The sequence below is a fragment of the Panthera tigris genome, chromosome A3 (assembly GCF_018350195.1).
Source record: "Panthera tigris isolate Pti1 chromosome A3, P.tigris_Pti1_mat1.1, whole genome shotgun sequence".
Taxonomy (NCBI): Eukaryota; Metazoa; Chordata; class Mammalia; order Carnivora; family Felidae; genus Panthera; species Panthera tigris.
The window spans coordinates 61,176,263-61,197,459 of NC_056662.1; the positions used below are offsets into that span (position 1 = coordinate 61,176,263).

Below are 21,197 nucleotides of genomic sequence, written 5' to 3' on the forward strand. Positions count from 1 at the left end.
GCCCATGAAGAAAGCACTGGGATTTTTTTTTTTTAATGGTCTCATTTCGTATAATGATGTGAAGGCTTACTAAAGATAAATTGAAGGGAGGCAGTACGCTATAGAGTAAGTGAGGATGTGCTCCTGATGAGAAAGGACCTGCCAGAAGGAAATCCCAGAGGAGACAAAATAAGACCTGCGCCTTCAGTCTGTGTGCTCACACCTGCTGGCCCTGATTGTACAAACAGAGAGAGATTAAACTCTGAACCTAGTGTGTTGGACATGACCTCTGCTTAAGAAAGTTAAATGTAGTCTCTTGCTAGTGGGGAGGCAGAGGAAAAAAACAGTGGAAGTTACCATGGGGAGACTAGAGAGTCAATGAATGCTTCTGCTGTGTAAAGAAAGCCCTAGAAATCTGGGTAGGTAATTAGCAGCTAAGAGCTTTAAATAAGGCCTGGAGCAGGACTAAGATAGAGAACAATTAAAGGCTTTTCTCAACATAGAAAGAATTGAATTTTAATTCTAAAATAGGATTGATAATGTTGAATTTAGTGAAAATGGTCAATACCTAGACATATCTATTCATATTCCTTTAAAATGTACTGTAATTTGGATATGATTTTGAGTAGGATTTTGAGATTAATAAAACATGTGTTATAATTATAAATGAAACATTATACTCACCTGGAAGAGAATGAAAGATTGTAGTGTATATTTTCAATAATAATACCTAAGGAAAGATGCTCTGTGAAACCATGCACCTCTCAAGGAACAATGCTGGGCATCCACTAATATTTGTTCACTGGGTCATTCTTCATTGGGCATATCCTATGAGCTGGACCTTGGCAACTATGATCTAGAAGTGGATAGAACCTGACATCTGCTTTCAAGGACTCATGCATAATGGGAGTGAGAAATTAAGAAAGTACATGGCCAACACAAGGGAAAATTTCTGTAATGAAACCGCTACATGATGCAGTGAGATCACCTCACTGCATAGAAGGGCTAGAGTCTCGGAACATGACATAGTGATGGTGATGCTTGAGTTCAATGTTAGAGTGCCCTAGTGGCCAAGAGCAAAGAATAACATTCCAGGGGGAGGGAATGCTTAGCTTATGCAAAGCACAGATCCCTGAAAAAGCATGGTGTGGGGGGAAAGCTACAAGTAGTTTCGCATGGTTAGTGTGCAGAGGGCTTGTGAGAAGTTGGTTGTGGGGTGGCTAGGGAGAAGTGAGGCTAGGGAGGCAGGCCTGAATCAGATCCACAAGAGGCTAAGCTAGAATAATAAGATGGGCTAGATGGGTGATGGGTAGAAAGGAGGGCACTTGTGATGAGCACTGGCTGTTGTATGTAAGCGATGAATCACTGAATTCTCCTGAAACCAATATTGCACTGTAAGTTAACTAACTAAAATTAAAACAAAAGAAAACAAAAAGCAGAAGGGGCCTAGGAGGGGGACTCTGAAGGGTTTTTTAAGTAGGAGAGGGGCAGGAGCAGATTTCCACACAAGGAAGATTCCTCTGCTCAGCCTTTCTAGAAGCGGGCTGGGACTGTAGCAGGAGGAGGCCAAAGGCAGGGGCCTCAGGAAATGAGACACCTGACCTAAGGCAGTCCAGATCCAGTAGAGCTGAGCAGTATTTGCAAGTTAGATCAATACAACTTGGAGACCAATGGGGAGTAGTGGGTGAAGGGCAAGAAGAAGCCAAGGATGACTACCAGATGCTGCTTGGACAACTCCATGAACTGGTGGGTGGAAGAGAGAACTAAGTCAGGGAAGGCGGAGATGAGAGTGGGTCTGTGGAGAGTTTTAGATGTGCTGAATTTGAGATTCTGTACCCTCAGGTGAATGGCTGGAAGTAACAGGATTCCCGCCAGGGCCTGACCACCTGCTTTACCCCAAGCATGCAACAGACCATCTCCAATCCTCACCTGTGAGCAAACAAGTTCCTAGATGATAAGCAACCTGCCCAAGGACACAAAATAAGTGAGGATGGGGCTGGAACAGGCACTCAGGTTTTAGTTTCCAAGGCCCTTCCCACTATAGTTATTAGCCATGTCTGCACAATACAACCAGCAGGGGAGCTTTTAGAAAAGCCCATCCCGGATCCCACTCTCAGACACTACCATCCTGATGTCAGAGGATAGGAATGTTGTGGGGTGGAGAGGGAGATACAAGGTCCTTAGTGTAAATGGAGTCGTGAAAGCAAGGGATGTGGGTGAAATGAGGCAGGGAGGAAATGCAGAGGGAGGAGGAGCCATGACAGGCCTCAAGAGATGGAGGGGTGGTTGACAGTGGTAAATAGACTGAAACAGCCCACACACTCAGTGTGAGCATGTGAGAGGTCTTGAGTGGCCGCTGTGGGAATAGCTTCACACAGGGATAAGGGAGGGAGCCAATACCCAAGGCTAAGGAGGGGGAAGAGGAGGCAAGAGAGAGGAGACATCAGCCCATGAGACTGCCACGTAGAGAGCAGCTGTGAAGGGAGGGAGCATGCCAGGTCACATGGCAGAACTAAGGGAGCTCTATGGATTTAGGACCGGGTGTGTGAATGCATGCACGTTAGGGGAGGCAAAGTTGGGTTTTTGCTGAGGTGAAGGAATCAGGAGAGGAGCTAGGGAGATAGGAGAGAATCCAGGATAACTGATGGAGCAAGGACTGGGTAGTGGGGAAGGCCTCTGGAGTCTGGTGGGCAGGTCAGCCTTGGACAAGAGAAGGGATTTTGACATCAGGGAGAAAGAAGTTTCCACAAGCCTAGAGGTGGAGGAAAAGGAGTGGAGGAGAGACACCTGATGGTTTCTGCTTATGAAGTACAAGGTGATGCCATCAGGAGAATGAAGGTTGGCACCCATGACAACCCACAAACTCCAAGTGAAGTTGGAGGGTGTTTTCATGATCCCTTTCCCTAACCCTTGCTCCTTCCCTCACCCTTCATCTCCAAAGTCATGGCTCCGACTCCAACTGTGATGCCCCTCATCGGCCCCAAGGACTTGGGTTTTTGCCTGCTTTCTAGGCCTGCATTTCTTCTTACTGACTTTAACCTATCTTTCCAGCTTTTAACAATACTATTTCCTCAGACGAAAATGGATTCACCCCACTGTAGCCCCTGGAAACTGCCACTTACCCACTCACCCATGCTCACCTGGGCACAGGGCACCAGGGCCAACACCTTACTCTCCCTCTCCAGCAAGGGGAGAGGCAGATGGTCCTAACTGAAACCTAATCTAACCTTTGCTTTAGAGTGAGACTTCATTAGAAGGCTTTGAACCCTTACAAATAAAAGGGGAATAATTTCTTCATGCCCATGACAGGATTGAATACTTTTCTGAGGAGTCAGTAAAATAATGTTGCATTTGAGATTAGAAGCAGACAGACAAATAGTCAGCAAGTAAGAGGTGCGATGTTGGAGGAATAATAATCATAAAACCACATTTTAGGGGCACCTAGGTGCCTCAGTTGGTTAAGTGTCCGACTTTGGCTCAGGTCATGATCATGCGGTCTGTGAGTTCGAGCCCCGTGTTGGGCTCTATGCTGGCAGCTCGGAGCCTGAAGCCTGTTTTGGATTCTGTGTCTCCCTCTCTCTGCCCCTCCCCTGCTCGCGCTCTGTCTCTCTCTCTCAAAAGTAAACAAACGTTAAAACAAAAACAAAATAACCACATTTTAAGCAGGAGGTCCTCCACTTCTGCTTTTCTCCCCAAGTATTTATAGAGATCATGAATCTCAACCCAGAAACAGATTAAAGGTGCAAAGATATAAATAAAATTCAGGGAGTATAAAAAGTTGGGTCTACTTACACTTTTGGATCCTCCTGAATTGGGGGTGATTTTATATGAGAGCAAGAGAGAGCATACTTGTTTTGGCTGATCTTAATAAGTGCACTCCGAGGGCAAAATTCCTGTAATAATACCAAAAGGGTTCACACAAATTAAGTCAGAAATGTCCACAATTTAGATGTAATTTTGTTTAGCTCAACCCATTATAAGAGCTGCTAGCCACTCTCCTATTCAGAGTGACATTTAAGAGGGCAGTCAAATTGCAAAACCTAGCTTGATAATCACATGCTGAATGAAAGTCATCGCTGAGTGCTCTCATTTCTCGTTTCTCATGTCTCCATATCCTGGATCACATGCCAAGGCCATCCACACAAGATGCACATGACTGCCCACGCACATGCCCATGCATGCCCACACATCCCTCAACAGAACCACCTTCCTTTCTACCTTTACTTCAGCCTTGGCCACCTCTTTCCTGGACTCAGAAACTATAACCACCACCCCGGGCTTAATGTGCCGCCATCAGCCCCATGAATCTCTATCAGAATGGTCTTCAATGTCTATCCCCCTGACCATGCTGCTTTAGTCTCTAGGGCCTTACTGTCCTGTGGGTAAATTCCAAGGTCCCTCCTGGACTTTGAAGCTCTTTCTCAGGGATCAACTCTCCTCACACCCTAGGGCATGCTCAGGGACATCTCTTCAAATGTCCCTTGATTTGCTTTCCCCTCTCTTGCCTAGGAGACATCCCCAGAGCTGGTGCTGCATATCAGAAAAGCTTCCTGCGATAGGGTGCCTGGGTGGCTCAATTGGCTAAGGGTCCAACTTTGGCTAAGGTCATGATCTCACGGTCTGTGAGTTCGAGCCCCACATCGGGTTCTGTGCTGACAGCTCGGAGCCTGGAGCCTGCTTCGTATTCTGTCTCCCTCTCTCTCTGCCCCTCCCCTGCTCATGTTCTGTCTCTCTGTTGCTGTTTCTCTCAAAAAATAAATATTAAACATTAAAAAGAAAAAAGCTTCCAGCCTGCTGCCCTGCCAGATGTCTGTTTATTGTCATCTAAATAGCTCTCGGAAAGTCTATTTTCTCAAACTTTTTTTTCCCCCCCTGGGTTGATGAGAAGGTGCCCCTTTCTCTTTCTTGTTCTGTCAGATTGGATACAGTGCTTCTAGGGCCTCTGGCTCTCCTGGTCTTCACTTCTTGCCCTTAATTTTAAAATTTATTTACCATGACTCCTCCTCTGATGAATACACCTCATATTATAGTCAAGAATTGACTGGTTATTTGTATTCTGTATACTAGACAGTTGGGCAAAGAGATTTATTCAGAATGTAGGCTGTGGAGCCAGACTGCCTGGGTTCAAATGCCCATTGTCCCACTTACCCTGTATGTGACTTAATCTCTCTGCTTCAGTTTCTTTATCTCAAAACGGGGATAGTAAATGTACCTGCTCACAGTGTTTTGAGCATTCAATTGTTCATTACATACAAAGTACCTGGATTAGTATATGTGGCACATAGTAGGTGCTTAATAAAGTTAGCCACTAGTATTTTGCTTCTTCCTTTTTGCTTGCTGGTCTAATTTCCAGGCATATTAAATGGTCCATCAAGACAATGTTATTTCCATTAGCAACGTTATTCATTTAAGAATTTAAAAAAGCAATTTTGAGAACCTTCATCAGGTGCTGTGCTGGGGTACAAAGATGAATAGGTCACAGTCCCTGCCTTCCTGCCTTTAAGGAACTGGGAGGTTGGTAAGGAAGCCAGTGTGGGAAGAGGGACCCCTGAGGGCCTCAGCAGGAAGTTAGGCAGAGTCTTTCTGGTGACAGGAGTTTCTGTGGAAAGAAGATAGGGAGGGTGGTCCAGGAAGAGGGAAAGATTAGGGGCTTAGAGAAGCCAACAGTGTTCAGGAAGCAGTGAGTCTTCCACAGGGCTGGGGCCATGATGGGATCAGGCTGGGCTTTTTCTTGAGGTTGATGAGAAGCATGTGTGCGTTGCGGGAAGGTGGTGGGGGGACATCAGGCAGACAAGTGACATCATCAGATCTGTAAACTAATGAAGGGCTTTCTAAAGCATTTAGGGAAATTCATAAGGAGGACAGGGAGGGGAATGTAAGGCCAGAACAGGCTAGTAGCAGCAGGCAAGGAAGAGAGAGAGAAAGGTGCTGTAGGAACCCGGGGAGGACAGTAAAAAACCGGCATGAGCCTCCCCAGCTGTCAAATGCGGAATGACAGCCAAAAAGGCCATTTGATGAAGGAGATAGGAGCCATGGTGACCTTACTAAGGGTAGATTTTGTGTTGAAGACTGGATGTGCAAAGGGAACATGTACAGCCAAGGAAATCATTCCTTCAGTACGTCTGGCAGAGCCAGGAAAGAGAGGCATTGCCCAGGAGAGCAGGGGTAAAAGAAGCTACCTTCTGCCTAGTGAGAAAGCCCTTTCCTCCCTGAAAGCCTACTTACTCTCCGGTTGTTACACTTCAAAACTGTGTAGAATTTATCTTCGGCCATATCCTGATTCGGAAGTGCTATGACAATGGCAGGGACATAGAAGTCAAATCCGTTGGGTATCACAATTTTGGCAAAGACATAATCTCCAACCTGTAGATGAGAACATCATGCCATAGCAAATATTTTAAAATACCCCAAGATGGTGAGCAAGTACTGATGCTACAATTCAAACACATATTTTTTTCTCTACTAAGAAAGAATCAATGGTTTCAAACTTCTCCAGGCTCACTGGGCCACACCCAGAATTCTGTGATCAGTTTGGGGGAGCCCCATTTTAGCAGGACTTCTTCACCTGACAAGGATCCTGGGGATGGCCAGCAAGATGCAAGATGGCCAGAGGTCTGGAAACCATATCCTACAAAGACTGGTTAAAGTAACCTATTTCACATAAAGACAAGGAGGGATACAAACAGTGTCCTCATTGATCTGAAGGGCCGTCACCAAAAGGAAAGGAGGTTTGTTTAATGTTGCCCCCAAGCACATGCCTGGAATCCATGGGCAAAAGTTACAAAGAGACAGCTTCTGGAAGAAGGGAGATCTTGTGAAGGGGCATGCAGAGGCTGTTGGGCACTTGTCAGATGGACAGGACCATCTGTCTGGGACAGAGTGCACCGACAGGTGCTCTGGGTCAGCTCAGGGAGGTGGCAGCAGACAACCAACATGGAATCTTGGGAGTGCTCACAGCGCTTTTCCTCCCAGCTCCCCATCCAAGGAATGGCAGTGGTGGAAGTCTGGGAGGCTGTCGGTCTACTCTCTGGCCTGGGCACTGAGATGCAGGTAGTGGCAGGAGGATGGGACAGAGGCTGCACAGCTTTTATGAATTCATATGCAGAAGAGAGCACATCAGCCCAGCTCACCTGTGGAGTGCATGTTCAGGTGTAACTGCATTATGGCATCAAGGTCTGGCATTAACTGACTACAATGTCAAGGAAAGTGCTACTTCTGCCCTTGTTATTAAATCTGTTTTAATATAATCTTTTGCAGTTAAAAGTTTCAAGGGCAGTTGTTGGGGCACCTGGGTGGCTCAGTCAGTTAAGTGTCTGACTCTTGATTTCGGCTCAGTTTGTGATCTTGCAGTTCATGAGTTCGAGCCCCGCATCGGGCTCTGCACTGAGGCAGAGCCTGCTTGGGATTCTCTCCATCTCTCTCTGCCCCTTCACCACTTGCACGTGCACTTTCTCTCTCAAAATAAATAAACTAAAAAAAATAATAAAATAAAGTTTTAAGGGAGTTAGCAGTTATAGCAACTCCCTTCCACGACCATCTTCTGTAAAGTGACAAGGGCCACAGGTGCTAATGCAATCCAGTCTGTGCAGTCATGAGACTACCCAATAGGGGGTTAGCAGATGAAAATGGAGCAAGAAAGTCACCAGGCAAGAGGCCAGAGGAACAGGGGCCACTGCTTTTCCTGCTCAAACACAAGCTCCCAAGAGGAGCCCAACCAGATGTTTAGCAAAGGCCCAGCAGTGGCCTCACCATCCCATTATCCACAACTGTGGGGATGGTGGAAAGTGCCCCCAGAGAAGATCGCTGTAGCAGGTACCTGGAGCAGTGGGCAGGGCATGGCACCCCCGACAGGCATGATGAATGAGGTGGGCACAACCTTGGTGTCTCCATACCTGAAGCCCACCAGTGCATGGGTGGGGCTCACACACTTCTTCACAACCCCTGAAAGGAATCAGATTTAAAATATAAAGACAAATGATGCCTATTTCCTTAGGCTCACCCCATCTTGGCAATCCCAGTCATCTTCCTTGGATACAAGCCGCACCCGCACCCCCACCTCAGCCAGAGGGCTCTCCTGTACTTAGGCTGGAGAAAAGGGAATGTGCCCCTGTTGAGGCCCTTGGCAAAAATGTGGCCCATTCTCAGCGGTCAGAAGACTGCAGAAATACTCCAAGTAGGTAGGTCAGTTCATGGGGTGAAAGACGCAGGAGTAGTTCTCAATCTTTACTCCAAACAGGAATTGCTCTGGCTGGAGACTGGATCTTTTTACCTTTGGCTGTAAGAACTTTCTCATATTCACAGCCCAGCTTAAATTCCATCTCCTGAAAAAAGGCTTTAGCTTTGCTTCACCAAAAGCAGCCCCTCTACCTGCCCCACTCCCCTGAAAGTCATCTTGCACACCTATTCATCATATTCTCTCCTTCCTTCAGCCTCAGGTTTCTTTCTTGTCCCCTGTGCTAATTCTTGCCCTTATGAATTTCTGCTAAGGTTTCTAAATGGCTGTTAAAGTTTTATAATTGCAAGCAGCTCCCTTGATGCCCAGGAGAAGACAGGAGTTGTTTCTATCTCCTAAGAGAAGCTTTCACATGGGATGACAGAAAAACTCCTTACACGCACTTGACACTTCCCAATTCAGAAAATACTGTACATTACCATATGTAAAATTTTTTTTAAATGTTTATTTATTTTTGAGAGAGAGGGGGAGGGAGAGAGAGAGTGGGGGAGGAGCAGAGAGAGAGGGAGACACAGAATCCGAAGCAGGCTTCAGGCTCTGAGCCGTCAGCACAGAGCCCAATGTGGGGCTCAAACTCATGAACCATGAGATCATGAGCTGAAGTCGGACGCTTAATCAACTGAGCCACCCAGGAACCCCTGTACATGACCATATTTAATCTACATAACAACCTTATAGGGATTCTAATTGTTTTAAATCTCATTCAGAAAGATAAAGATAAACTGAGGCTCAGAGAACTTCAGTGATTCCAGTCACATGGCTACTAGAGGAGAAAGGCAGACTTCAAATAAATAAAAACTTGGAATTTTCTGACCCTAAATCATTATACCCGAGAAGGTATTCAGGTCCCCCCTCCCACCTCTGCCACCTGCTTTTTTCTTCCATTATAACTTGTTTCTCTGGCACAGTGCAGAAAATTTTTGCAACTCAAGATTTTTCATCATCGTGAATTTCCTGAAGTAAATGCTTCTTGAAGGACAGGAAGGATGACCCAGTTCCTGCAAATAGGGACTTAAAATAAGGTATTGAAATGTATCTTCCTCCTTGCCTTTCATCATGCTGATGAGCCAGGCTATCAGCTTGTCACTTCCATTCTGAACAATGCAGTCATTCCTTAACTAGATAATCCACGCTGACCCTGGGAGAGAGTCAGCCACACAGAAATCCCTGCCCTGATTGCCAAGGACGGCAGCCACAACCAGGCCAGCTCTCCTCCAGGCCAGCTCTGCTCCAGCTCCTGGTCTGAAACAACAGACACTCTGATCCAGTCACTCCAAAGCCACCTACTACTGAGGTACATTTTAAAGCCAGATATTTTCCATTAGAAATGTTTAGCAGGCTTTGAATAGAAGTTCTCAGAAAAGGAGTCACCGATGAATATTATGCTTGTGCTCCACAAACCTCTATTTGGCCTTTTTTCCAAGGGAGAAATAGTAATGCACGGTGACCAGGTGATCTCAATTAGTGTCATTAATGAGGGTAGACGGACATTATGTGCCTCTGGATGGGATGCCCTAGCAATCTGTCCAGAAATACACACTCTGAGTCTAAGCTATCTGCGGAACATTCTATAAAGTAATTGACCTTACTCAACATCAGTATCATGAAAAATGATAGGAAAGGCTGGAAAATAATTCCAGATTAAAGAAGACTAAGGAGACACGTTAATTAAATGGAATACATGATTCTGTACTGGACCTATTCTAGAGACAAAAAATATAAAGCCAGAATTGGGACAGTTAACAAAATTGAAATATACAGATAAAAAGTAGCATAATAATGTTAAATTTCCTAAATCTTGTAACTTTATTATGATTATGTTAAGAGAGTACCCTTGTTCTTGAGAAATACAGACTGATGCATTAAGGGGTAATGGGGCACAACAATGTTGCCTAATCTCAAATAGTTCAGAAAAATAATGTGTATATGTTGAGATAAGTAGAGAGAAAGAAAGGGAATAAAATAAAATAATAAATGTGGTAAAATAAACATGACAAAATTAAAAATTGGCAAATCTGGGTAAAGAGTATACAAAAGTTCTCTATTCTTGCAACTTTCCTTTAAGTCTGAAATTATTTTTTTAAGTCTATGATGGTAGGGTTGAAATTCCTGATTAAAGATTCATTGAGGGGAGAGGGAACGAAAACTAAGTACATCCAGTAACACATGCATTAGCATTTAATTGTCTGAGTCAGTGTTTACTAACGAGCCACTAATAGAAATGACTGATTATACGTAATGTATTTCCTCCAAACTGTCTTACTTGAGTTTAAACACAGCTGCAAATGAAAAATTCTGGAATAGCCAGATCCCATGCAACTGTTAGGGGGTCTGTGCTCTCTGCCTCTAATTGCACATTTAAAACAAAACAAAACAAAACAAAACAAAACAAAACAAAACAAAATAAAACAAAACAGGGCAATAATCATTGCTGACATGATCTCAGGTATTGCATGTGGCCCTGGTTATACCTGTTTCCTCTACTTCCCCACCTTGGCAGCAGTAGGTCTCTGGCATTTCTTGTCACACAGGGATGGTGCCAAGTGAAAGTTTGAGGCATTCTACTTTTCTCCAGAACCCTGGCCAGCAAATTGATACCAAGCCCTAATGCAGCCATTTGGAATTTAGTCCTTTCCTGCATTTCCATTCAACTGCCAAATTAGTCTCTGACCCCTCTCTAGGGCTCCAATTCAGAAAACCAAGTAAGGGGAGCTCTGCGTAATCCTCACCTCGCAAATCTGGGTCCCAAGGAAACAGAAGGTTTTCAGACCCTGCTCTTGCAAACAAGAGTTTCATGCCTTGGCTTATATGCTCATCTCAAATGCTCAGATCTGTATTTAATTACTCTCATCCAGTCAACTCCAAAGCACATTCAGCAAATTTCAAATAAAATATCCTAGCTGTCAGTTCTCCACACATGCCTACCAAAAACTAAAACTCCTGCTAAAGTATTCTTCCCATTAAAAAGATTTAATTAAATTTCATTAATAAAGGATGATTCTTTTCACTGGTGATTGACAGATAATGCCTATGCAAGACTGGCTATGTTTCTGTGGTATCATCTTCTTGCCCCATGGATCTTCCTAGGGCTTTTTCCCTAAGCTCTCTTTTCCCTTATAGGCCCTTACATGATATCAATGACACTTATGTGTTGATGTCTCAAAAATCTCTATCTCCAGACAGATTTCCTCTTGAGACTCTAGGTCCTTATCTCTAATTGCTTTTCTGACAACTTCAGCATTGGAAGCATTTGGAGATAGGGGCCTAGAGTCTCAAGAAGGAAATCTGTCTGGAGACAGATATTTTCGAGACATCAACACATAAGTAGTGTACCTACAATTCATCATGTTCCAGACACATCATTGTCTTCCAGTCCTTACCAACATCTCATGTAGGTACCACTATCTACTACATGGCCCAAACCAACCCACTCCATATCCACTCTTTACACAATAATGGGAGAGAGCTTTGGGAACTTCAAGCGTGACTATGTTTTTCCTTGCTTTAAATGTGGCTCTCCAGTAAAATCCAAACTTCTTAACATAACCTTTTATGAATGGCCTCATACTTACCTCTCTGAAGACCTTTATTATTTCCTATCTTTCTTTGCATTCTAGGTTCCAGCCATACTCTGCTTTATTTTGCCAGATATAAAATGTTTTTCTCCACCTCTAGATACATATTATTTTCACTGTCTACAAAGCTCTCACTTGAACGTCACCTGGCTGATTCCTTCAGGATCACATGTCCCAGGAAATTCTTGGGAAAAGCTCTCAGGTTCAGCCACACTGGCCTCTTCCACCAATATGCACTCCAGCCTCAGGACTTTGCAGTGCTATTCCTTCTGCTCAGAACTCCCTCCCCCAAGATAATTTAATGACTTGCCTCTCCTTCTTTAAGTGTTACTCATACATCACTTTCCCCAGAAGCTCTTCATTGACCACCATATTTGAAATTGCAGCCTTTACCTTGACACTCTCAATTCCCTTTGTAGCTTGATTTTTCTCTACAGTACTATATCTGACACACTACACATTGCATTTATTTGCTTGCTTGTCTGTGTCTCTCAGTAGAATGTAAACTCCATGAAGACAAGAATTTTCGTCTGCTTGCTCACTATGCGAGACCAACACTTTAGGAATATTACATACATAGAACATAATACATGTATAGTAAAATTTTTTACCAAACAAATGAAAGATGAAATATATTTTCTGGCTATTTCCCCCCCTACAAATATAAGTAGAAACCCATCATCATTTCATTTTAGAAGTAGAATATCTTAGTACACCTTATGAAATGTAGTATTCTAGGGAAAGCACAGTTTAAGAACCTCAGGTCCCTGATATCATATTAGTTAACAAAAGAATCTTACAAAATAAATTATCTACCTGGAAAATAAAAGCCATTTTCATCACATCTTGCAATAACTTTCTGGCCTTTGAGAGGATCCAATTTTTTTGATTTGATTTTATTTGTTGGATTTCCTGGAGATTTCTGTTGCTAAAAAATATAAAACATTAATAATTGATTTAAAAAGTCAACACAGACAGTGAAAATCACAGATACAGGGTAGCCTGGGATTCTCTACTGAGAATTGCACTATCAAAAATTAGAGAATATACATATACTTTGTATAATCATTCTGGAGTACTTCCTGTTCTATGTTATTGGGAATAAGCTTTTAAAATTGAACTAATGGGGTGCCTGGGTGGCTTAGTTCAGCGTCTGACTTCAGCTCAGGTTATGATCTCATGGCTTGTGAGTTTGAGCCCCATGTCGGGCTCTGTGCTGACAGCTGGGAGCCTGGAGCCTGCTTAGGATTCTGTGTCTCCCTCTCTCTGCGCCTCCCTTGCTCACACTCTGTCTCTCTCTCTCTCAAAAATAAATAAACATTAAAATAATTTTTAAATAATAAAATAAAATTGAACTGATATATGGGAACCAGTGTCTATAAGAAGTGAGACAGAATTTGCAGCCTAAGACTAATCAAAATGTTAACACATAAAAAAAGTCAACCTTTTCCAGAGAATTTAAACAGGATCCACGGTCTTAAAACATAATATTCAGTATATACAGATACAATCCAGAATACAACATACATACATACATACATACATACATACATTTATTTATTTATTTATTTATTTATTTATTTATAATTATTTTAACATTTATTCATTTTTGAGAGACAGAGACAGAGCACAAGTGGGGAAGGGGCAGAGAGAGAGACACACAGAGAGACAGAGACAGAGAGACAGAATCTGAAGCAGCCTCTAGGCTCTGAGCTGTTGGCACAGAGCCTGATGTGGGGCTAAAACCCACAAACCATGGGATCATGACCTGAGCTGAAGCTGGATGCTCAACTGACTAAAAGACCCAGGCGCCTCTGCAACATACTTTTAAAAAGCAAGCAGGGGCACCTGGGTGTCTCAGTCGGTTAAGCATCTGACTTCAGCTCAGGTCATGATCTCATGGTCTGTGAGTTCGAGCCCACGTCAGGCTCTGTGCCGACAGCTCAGAGCTTGGAGCCTGCTTCAGATTCTGTGTCTCCCTCTCTTCCTGCCCCTCCCCCACTTGCTCACTCGCTTTCTCTCTCTCTTTCTCTCTCAAAAATAAGATAAAAACATAAAAAAGGTTTTAAAAAGCAAGCAAATATGACTGATTTTCAAGTTAAAAGGTGATCAATAGATCACAATCCTGAGATTACCCAGGTGTTAGAATAATCAGATAAAGACTTTAAATCTGCAGTTATAACCATGGTCCATGAGGTTGAATTCTTGAAATGAATGGGAAGGTAGTTGTTTTCAGCAGAGAAATAGAAACCATTTTAAAAAAATTAAAAATTTTAGGAGTAAAAAACCACAATATTTGGAAGGGCTCAATAGCAGAATTGATATGACAGAAGAAAGAAACTTGAAGGTGAATCAACAGAAATTATCTAATCTGAAGAATACAGAGGAAAAAGACTTTTATTTTTTATTTATTAATTTTTTGAGAAAAAATATTTTTAAAAAATGAGCAACATCCTTCCTGTTCAGATAACTCATTCAAAGCCCAGCTCAATTATAATCTCTCTGGGAAAATTTTACCACAGGCAGTTTCAGAAAAAGTAAAGGAAAGGACCGCTTTGTAATGTTCAAATGGTACCGTATGACTCAAGACTTGAAGTGAATGTCATGCTGTGTCCACTACACGAAGAAACTGGTAGCATCATTTTGATTTGTAAAGTCTAACTTTAAAATCCTGTTTTCTATATGCTTGTTGACGATCACTAGTAGAAAGACCCAGTCCCCACTATATCCTCCACTCCCCCAAACCCCAAAGCCCCCATTACATCAACCAGAACAGTCATTATGCTTTACTTCCAATAAATTTTAGAACCAGTGCTCCTGTAAAATAAATTTAAAATGAATTATTAGAAAACAAGATTTAAAAAACAGACATGCAGCATTTGAGTTTCTAGGTAAGATCTATTTTATCATTCTGGAAGGCAAATAACAAATGGCTTGGGAAAGAAGACTTAAATTCAAAGTACTAACAGACTGGTGAGAAGTTTACCATTTTCTTCCTCTATTTCACGGCCTGATCACAAGGCCGCCCAAAACACAGCAGTGGCACCAGGGTGCAGACAGAGGGCTCTAGGAGAAGCCCTGTAGTTCTGGCTTAATGGGAAAAGGAACTCCTAACACTCACAAAAATTATGGAAATCCCCTTCTCTTCTTCTCAGACCCCAGTCCACAAGCAGTCCTGTGGTAGGGGCATCAGTGTTGGCAGCGTGAGTCCAAAGGAGCTAAATCTCTGAAGGAGGGGAATCTTCTTGTCTGGTTAGTGGTGCTAGGTTCCAAGAGGGTGAGTGAACCCCCAGTTTTCTTTCTCTCTTTCTCTTTCCCTGGCCCCTGTTTGGCTTCAGATGTAAGTAAGTGGAGGCATGCAGCTGAGCTGAGAACATAAAACTTTAGGTTCTGGCTGGAGGACTGGAAAGAGGAACCCCAGGAAATCAGAAATTACTGGGAAGATCATTTATATTACAAGAGGGAAGGCCAAGTATCACCCCAATCCCAAACCAAAGCTACCATAGAAAAGGAAACTATGAACCTACATACTCCTCTTGAATACAGATGTAAAAAATCTGTAAGAAACTATTCGCAAATAAATCCAGCAACGTACAAAAAGGACTGTACATGATTACCAAGCATCCTAGGAATGTAAACCTGTTTTAACATCCACAAATCAATTAATGTGATACACCATATTAATAGAATAAAGGATAAAGCCATATTATTAAACGTATGGAGAAAGAGTAGTTGACAAAACCCAACACCTTTCATGATGAAGACTCCTAACAAACTAGGAACAGAAGGGAACTTTCTCAACTCAGTGAAAATCATCTATGAAAAGCCTACAGCAAACATTATCCTTAATGATGAAAACCCTTAAGATCAGAAACAAGGCAAGGCACTCTGCCCCTCCTACACATTGTACTTGAGCTTCTGGCGCGTACAACCAGGGCAAGGAAAGAATAAAGGCATCCAGGTTGGAAAGGAATAAATAAAACTGTCTTTATTCATGAATGCTATGATCTTCTACATGGCAAACCACCCAGCCTACTACACCCAGCTACTACCAGAATTAATTAACAAGCTCAGCAGGATGTCATGATACAAGATAGATCTACAAAAACAAACCAACTGTATTTCCATGTACCAGCTATGAATATCTTAAAATAAAGCTAAGAAAAGAATTCCAAGGGGCCCTTGGGTGGCTCAGTTGGCTAAGTGTGTGACTTCTGCGCAGGTCATGATCATGTGATCTGTGAGTTGGAGCCCTGCATTGTGCTGTTATGCTGACAGTTCAGAGCCCGGAGCCTGCTTCTGATTCTATGTCTCCCTCTCTCTCTGTCCCTCCCCCACTTGTGCTCTGTCTCTCTCAAGACAAGACAAAACAAGACGAGACAAGACGAGAAAAGAAAAGAAGAGAAAAGAAAAGAAAAGAAAAGAAAAGAAAAGAAAAGAAAACCAAGGGGCACCTGAGTGCCTCAGTCAAACGTCCAAATTCAGCTCAGGTCATGATCTTGCAGTTCATGAATTTGAGCCCTTGTGACAGGCTCTTGTACTGCCAGCTCAGAGCCTGGAGTCTGCTTTAGATTCTGTGTCTCCCTCTCTCTCTGCCCCTCCCCTGCTCACACTGTCTCTCTCCAAAAATAAATAAACATTAAAAAAATTAAAAAAAAAAAGAGTTTCATTTATAACAGTATCAAAAAGAACAGATACTTAGGAATAAACATCAAAATAAGTGAAAGAACTATACAATGAAAACTAGAAAAGATTGCTGAGAGAAATGAAAGATCTAACAATTGGAGTGACATATCATGTTTATGGATTGGAAAATTTGATATAGTTAAGACAGCTATTTTTCCCAAACTGATCTCTAGATCCAATATAACTCACATCAAAATCTCAGTAAGTTTTTTGTTTTCTGGGTTTTCTTGCAGAAATTGAGATACTGAAACTAAAAGCACCAAAACGATTTGGAAAAAAGAACAAACCTGTAGGACGTACACTTCTTGATTCCAAACTTATTATCAGAAAGCGTAATCAAGAAAGTGCAGTATTGACATGAAGATAGTCCTATGGCCAAGGGAACAGTATTGAGAGTCCAGAAACAAATCATTACATTCGTGGTCAATTGATTTTTAACACTTTGGGGAAAATTTTTGCAACTTCTTTAAAAATTAAACATAAATTTACTATATGCCCCAGATATACCACTATTAGATATCTAGCCGAGAGAAATGAAAACTTTTATCACACAAAGACTTTTATGTATTTGTATCAGCATTATGCACAATAATGAAAAAGTGTAAATAATGCAAATGTTGATTAACAGGGGAAATGGATAAACAAAATGTCACATATCCATACAATGAAATATTATTGAGCCACTTATATATAAAACGTACAGAAAAGGCAAATATATAGAGACAGAAATTGACGCGTGGTTACCTGGGGTTGGGGGTGCAAACAGAGACTGAGTGCAAATGGGCATGAGGTATCTTTCTGGGGTGATGGATGTGTTCTGAAACTGGATTTTGGTGGTGGTAGCTGACAGCTGTCAGTTTTACTAAAAATCACTTAATTGAAATAGGTAAACTTTACAGTGTGAAAATCATATTTCCATAAACCTGTGGGGTTTTTTTTAAAGGTAAAAATAGATAGCTGTTTACTTTTGGTTTGCTCTATGTAACTATTCACGGTATTTTGCATGCAGTGGGGGTGAATGAGTGAATGAGCACAGAACCTTCTGAATCTACTCTTAAATCAAAACATAGACCAAATAGGTCTTTTTCTTCAAATCACCACATTGTGGAAACTGGGGACTTTTTTCCTTAGATTTTTTTTTCATTTTTAAATTTCCTGACCATTAACTTATTAATTCTTGGGTCCTCCATCCTAGGTCCTCCATCCTAATCAGAGTGCCCGTGACATCACTCTCCAGCTTCTCTTTGCAGGCCATCAAAATGCCCTTCATGATACAAAGCCAATATAAGGTGCTTCCACATGCTTTTTGGTGTCATTTTTTTACAATGCTATAGCTATATTATACATAAAGTATTCAACATTCATATACAGGTCTTCTGTTAAGGAAGACTCTAATTTATGAAACATTGACTGTAACAATTGAAATACACCTAGTGAACATAATTTGTCTTGGGTTGCAATTCCTGTTCAGTATAATTTGGGCTCATTTCCCTGGTGCCCTATGTAACTGGGTTCTGTTGCAGCCGTCTATCATTTGGATCTGTTTGGAGATGCTTTTCAGGTTCATCAAAAGAAGTGGGAGTATGGTTTATTTCTGGGGAGATGAAAATGTAGGGCAGGGCCTCAGAAAAGAAGAAATAATGAACTAAATAAAGGCTTAAGGTCTCTTGAAAGAACTGTGGGATGGATATATAAATATAAATATATATATATGTAATTTTTAAATGTTTATTAATTTAAATGTTTATTAAATTAATTAACTAATTAATGTTTATTTAATTTAAATATTTATTTATTTTTGAGAGAGAGCACAAGCGGATATGGGGCAGAGAGAGAGAGGGAGACAGAATCTGAAGCAGGCTCCAGGCTCTGAGCTATCAGTACAGAGCCTGATGCAGGGCTCAAACCCACAAACATAAGATCCTGACCTGAGCCAAAGAAGGACACTTAACTGACTGAGCCACCCAGGTGCCCCAGAATTGTGGGATACGTAACAAGCTTTCACACCTGTGCTGCTTGTGGCCTATGCAGCCATGGACAGAAATGTAAGCTGAATACTACCCTTCTGTTTATGATGCTCCGTTTTCACCAGATTTTGCTGGAGTCCCTTCATTCTCATGGAATTTCTATTTTTACAGATGCAGTTATTATGTCAAAGAGGTGAATGTTACCTGTTTGTTCCTGGGCTTTCACCCAGAGGAGAAACCTAAGCTGTCCTTCAGAATGACCTACTACAATCTGAAATGGCCTCAAAGGGCAGAGACTGGACCAGGAGACAGGAGAAATATGACCAACTGCTGCCCAGCTGGCTGTGTGACTTTGGGCAATCTTTTAACCTTTCTGGGCTTCAATTTCTGCATAAGCAAAGAGATGGTACAAACTAAATGATCTCTAACATCTTCTAATTCCATATTTCTTCCCAGAAGAACCTAGGTATTACTTTTTCTATACTACTAGAGAAACTGTCGGGCTGTGTGTATACAAAGACAGGATACTAGCATGATATCTTTGTTTGCAGTTTTCACAATATAAGGGAAACGCAACAACCAGAGCCGTGAACATGAGTAACTCAGTGTTCCATCATAACACTCCAAAGAGACACACACACCACAGTTTCCTACAATCAGTTCCTCTACAGAAGACTCCATGTAAAGTATTCTCACCCCTAATAGAATTTAGAATCTTGGGAATCTTGAACATACCAAGTAAAATCACCTGTTGCTTAAAAACCTCATCTCTATATAAAGTTTAACTTACAAAGCCACCTTCCTTCATGCTGCCAGTGTCCACATCACAGACCAAGCAACTATGGAGGTCACCAGATAGCCTTTTCACCTCCAGATGGATATTACCTTGATTTCCAAAAAGATGTCCACATTGATCCCAGAAAGGCAATTCCCCCTTCAGATTTCAACAATATAACAGATAGGCCACTTACTAGAATCTATGCCTAGATACATTTAAAGTTCCCTTAAAAAATTCTAAATGAGTATAATCGCATTTATTTAACTAGCCCCCTTCATCTCTAGATTCCAAATATCGATTCTCTCAACATCCTAGCCAGAAGCTAACTGATGAAAATGCTTTCTATATTTTCACAGGTACAAATCCGCGAAGTCAATGGCCTGAAATCATCAGAGAGATCTTTTTTCTCTATAGCTGTCACTCACTTCCCAATTCATCTGATATAGAACCACCGTTCACTCTGTGAAGACCTTCCCTGCACGAGCACCACTGAACAGTAGCGACACAGAGCACTATGATGTTCATTTTTTTACGAATAGAAAATGCCACCTAAGAAAATGCCTTTCTAAATGACTGAAAAGTATTGCCTACCTTCAAATCACTCATACACCTGTGGATTCACCTGAAAGGACCATTCCAGTACCGAAGAACTTTGTACACGCAACATGTTTACTCTTCTTTTGTTTCCAACTGTTACTACTATTGGCAACAATTCATTTCTGGTTGTTTCCACAACATGGAGCTTTATGGAAGAACTATTCACTCTACACTCAATGATTCACCCACACCACTGCACAATCAATTCCGCTACATCACAGATTAAGTAGAGTAGCCACAGGAAACAAATCTACAGGGCCAGCTTTAGTACAATGGTTCATTCCACAGAAATAGAGCATTGGTTTGCTGGGATGGAAGGGTAGCAGTAAGGACAGCTACACACAGCATTCCTTCAGCCACAATGTTGACAGCACCTTTCCAGAAAGGCCATGTGCCACAATTTTTGAATCTTGCCAAAGACTTTAGAAACACTGTACAGCCTATACCAAAGAACATGCCCAGTGCTGTTCTTTTCCTGGCATGCCTTCAGCTATCCACACACAAAATACAAACATGTCTGAGTTTTAAAAAGAAATCTATGGAGGATGAAAGTCAGAAGGGGTGGAGAGTAGGAACAAAAATGGTAGCACTAAATAGATAAGGCAACATATCTCTAGGCTTAGGTGCATGAGAATAGCTGTGTGTCAATCTCAGTGGGGAAGTCAGACAGGCAATGATCCTGGCAGTAAGGATGCTGTCCACTGGGTAATTTGATTTTTCCTTGTTTCCAAAATTCAGAGAATCCAATTCATTTCCTTACCAGATTTGATTACCAGGTGATGTAGAGCAGGATCCAAAATGGTGCCACCCTCCTTTCATTTATGACTTAATTTCAAGGTCACATGCTCAGGTTTTCATTGGTGGGGACAGTGAAGTTAGTAAATGTTTGATGCTTTAAAATTTCCCATTTAGCAATGTGCTTCCACACTACATATAGGATGCATTTCTACAACTTAACTAGAACTAATCTTTGGCTCCAAATCTTGTTATGAAACGACTACTAAATATTTTTTTCTGCCCTAAATCATTGAACTGCTGCCACCCAGCAGCTCCAACATGCTTCTCTGTCCATGTTTTGTCTTAAAAACCAACTAAAGTCTGTGACTGCTATAATCAAGATAATACTTGTAGTATCATGTATGTTTTGACCTTTCCTCTCACCAGGATACCCAAATATAAGACCAGAACATTTGCAAACTGGCCTCTGTAAATCATTCAAATCTCTTTAAAACCTTGGTGAGAAGGATGGGGCCAGCCTGGAGCATCTGCTGACCTTCACTATCTCTCTCCTCATTTAGATTTAGAGGGGTTTCCTCCACCCTGAGAATATCTAGGGTCTGCCTCTCTTTTAAAAATGGGTTCTGCAAAAAGAACGAAAAGAC

At 41.9% G+C, this 21,197-nt stretch overlaps 1 protein-coding gene across 3 annotated transcripts in view; it reads right to left on the reverse strand.

Annotated features, from left to right (window-relative positions):
• VWA3B (von Willebrand factor A domain containing 3B) overlaps nt 1-21,197 on the reverse strand; it is a 204,806-nt gene that overhangs the window by 8,161 nt on the left and 175,448 nt on the right. Inside the window, exons 23-27 of one of the 3 annotated variants that reach the window (XM_042981228.1) lie at nt 12,604-12,715; nt 7,796-7,920; nt 6,205-6,342; nt 5,417-5,578; nt 3,785-3,872 (exon numbers count right to left, since the gene is read on the reverse strand). In XM_042981228.1, the coding sequence (XP_042837162.1) occupies nt 5,537-5,578; nt 6,205-6,342; nt 7,796-7,920; nt 12,604-12,715 (417 nt within the window). In that variant the 3' untranslated portion in view covers nt 3,785-3,872; nt 5,417-5,536. Of the gene's footprint in view, nt 1-3,771; nt 3,873-5,416; nt 5,579-6,204; nt 6,343-7,795; nt 7,921-12,603; nt 12,716-21,197 lie in introns of those variants that run through there. The other 2 variants (XM_042981227.1, XM_042981229.1) reach the window with 2 other exon arrangements.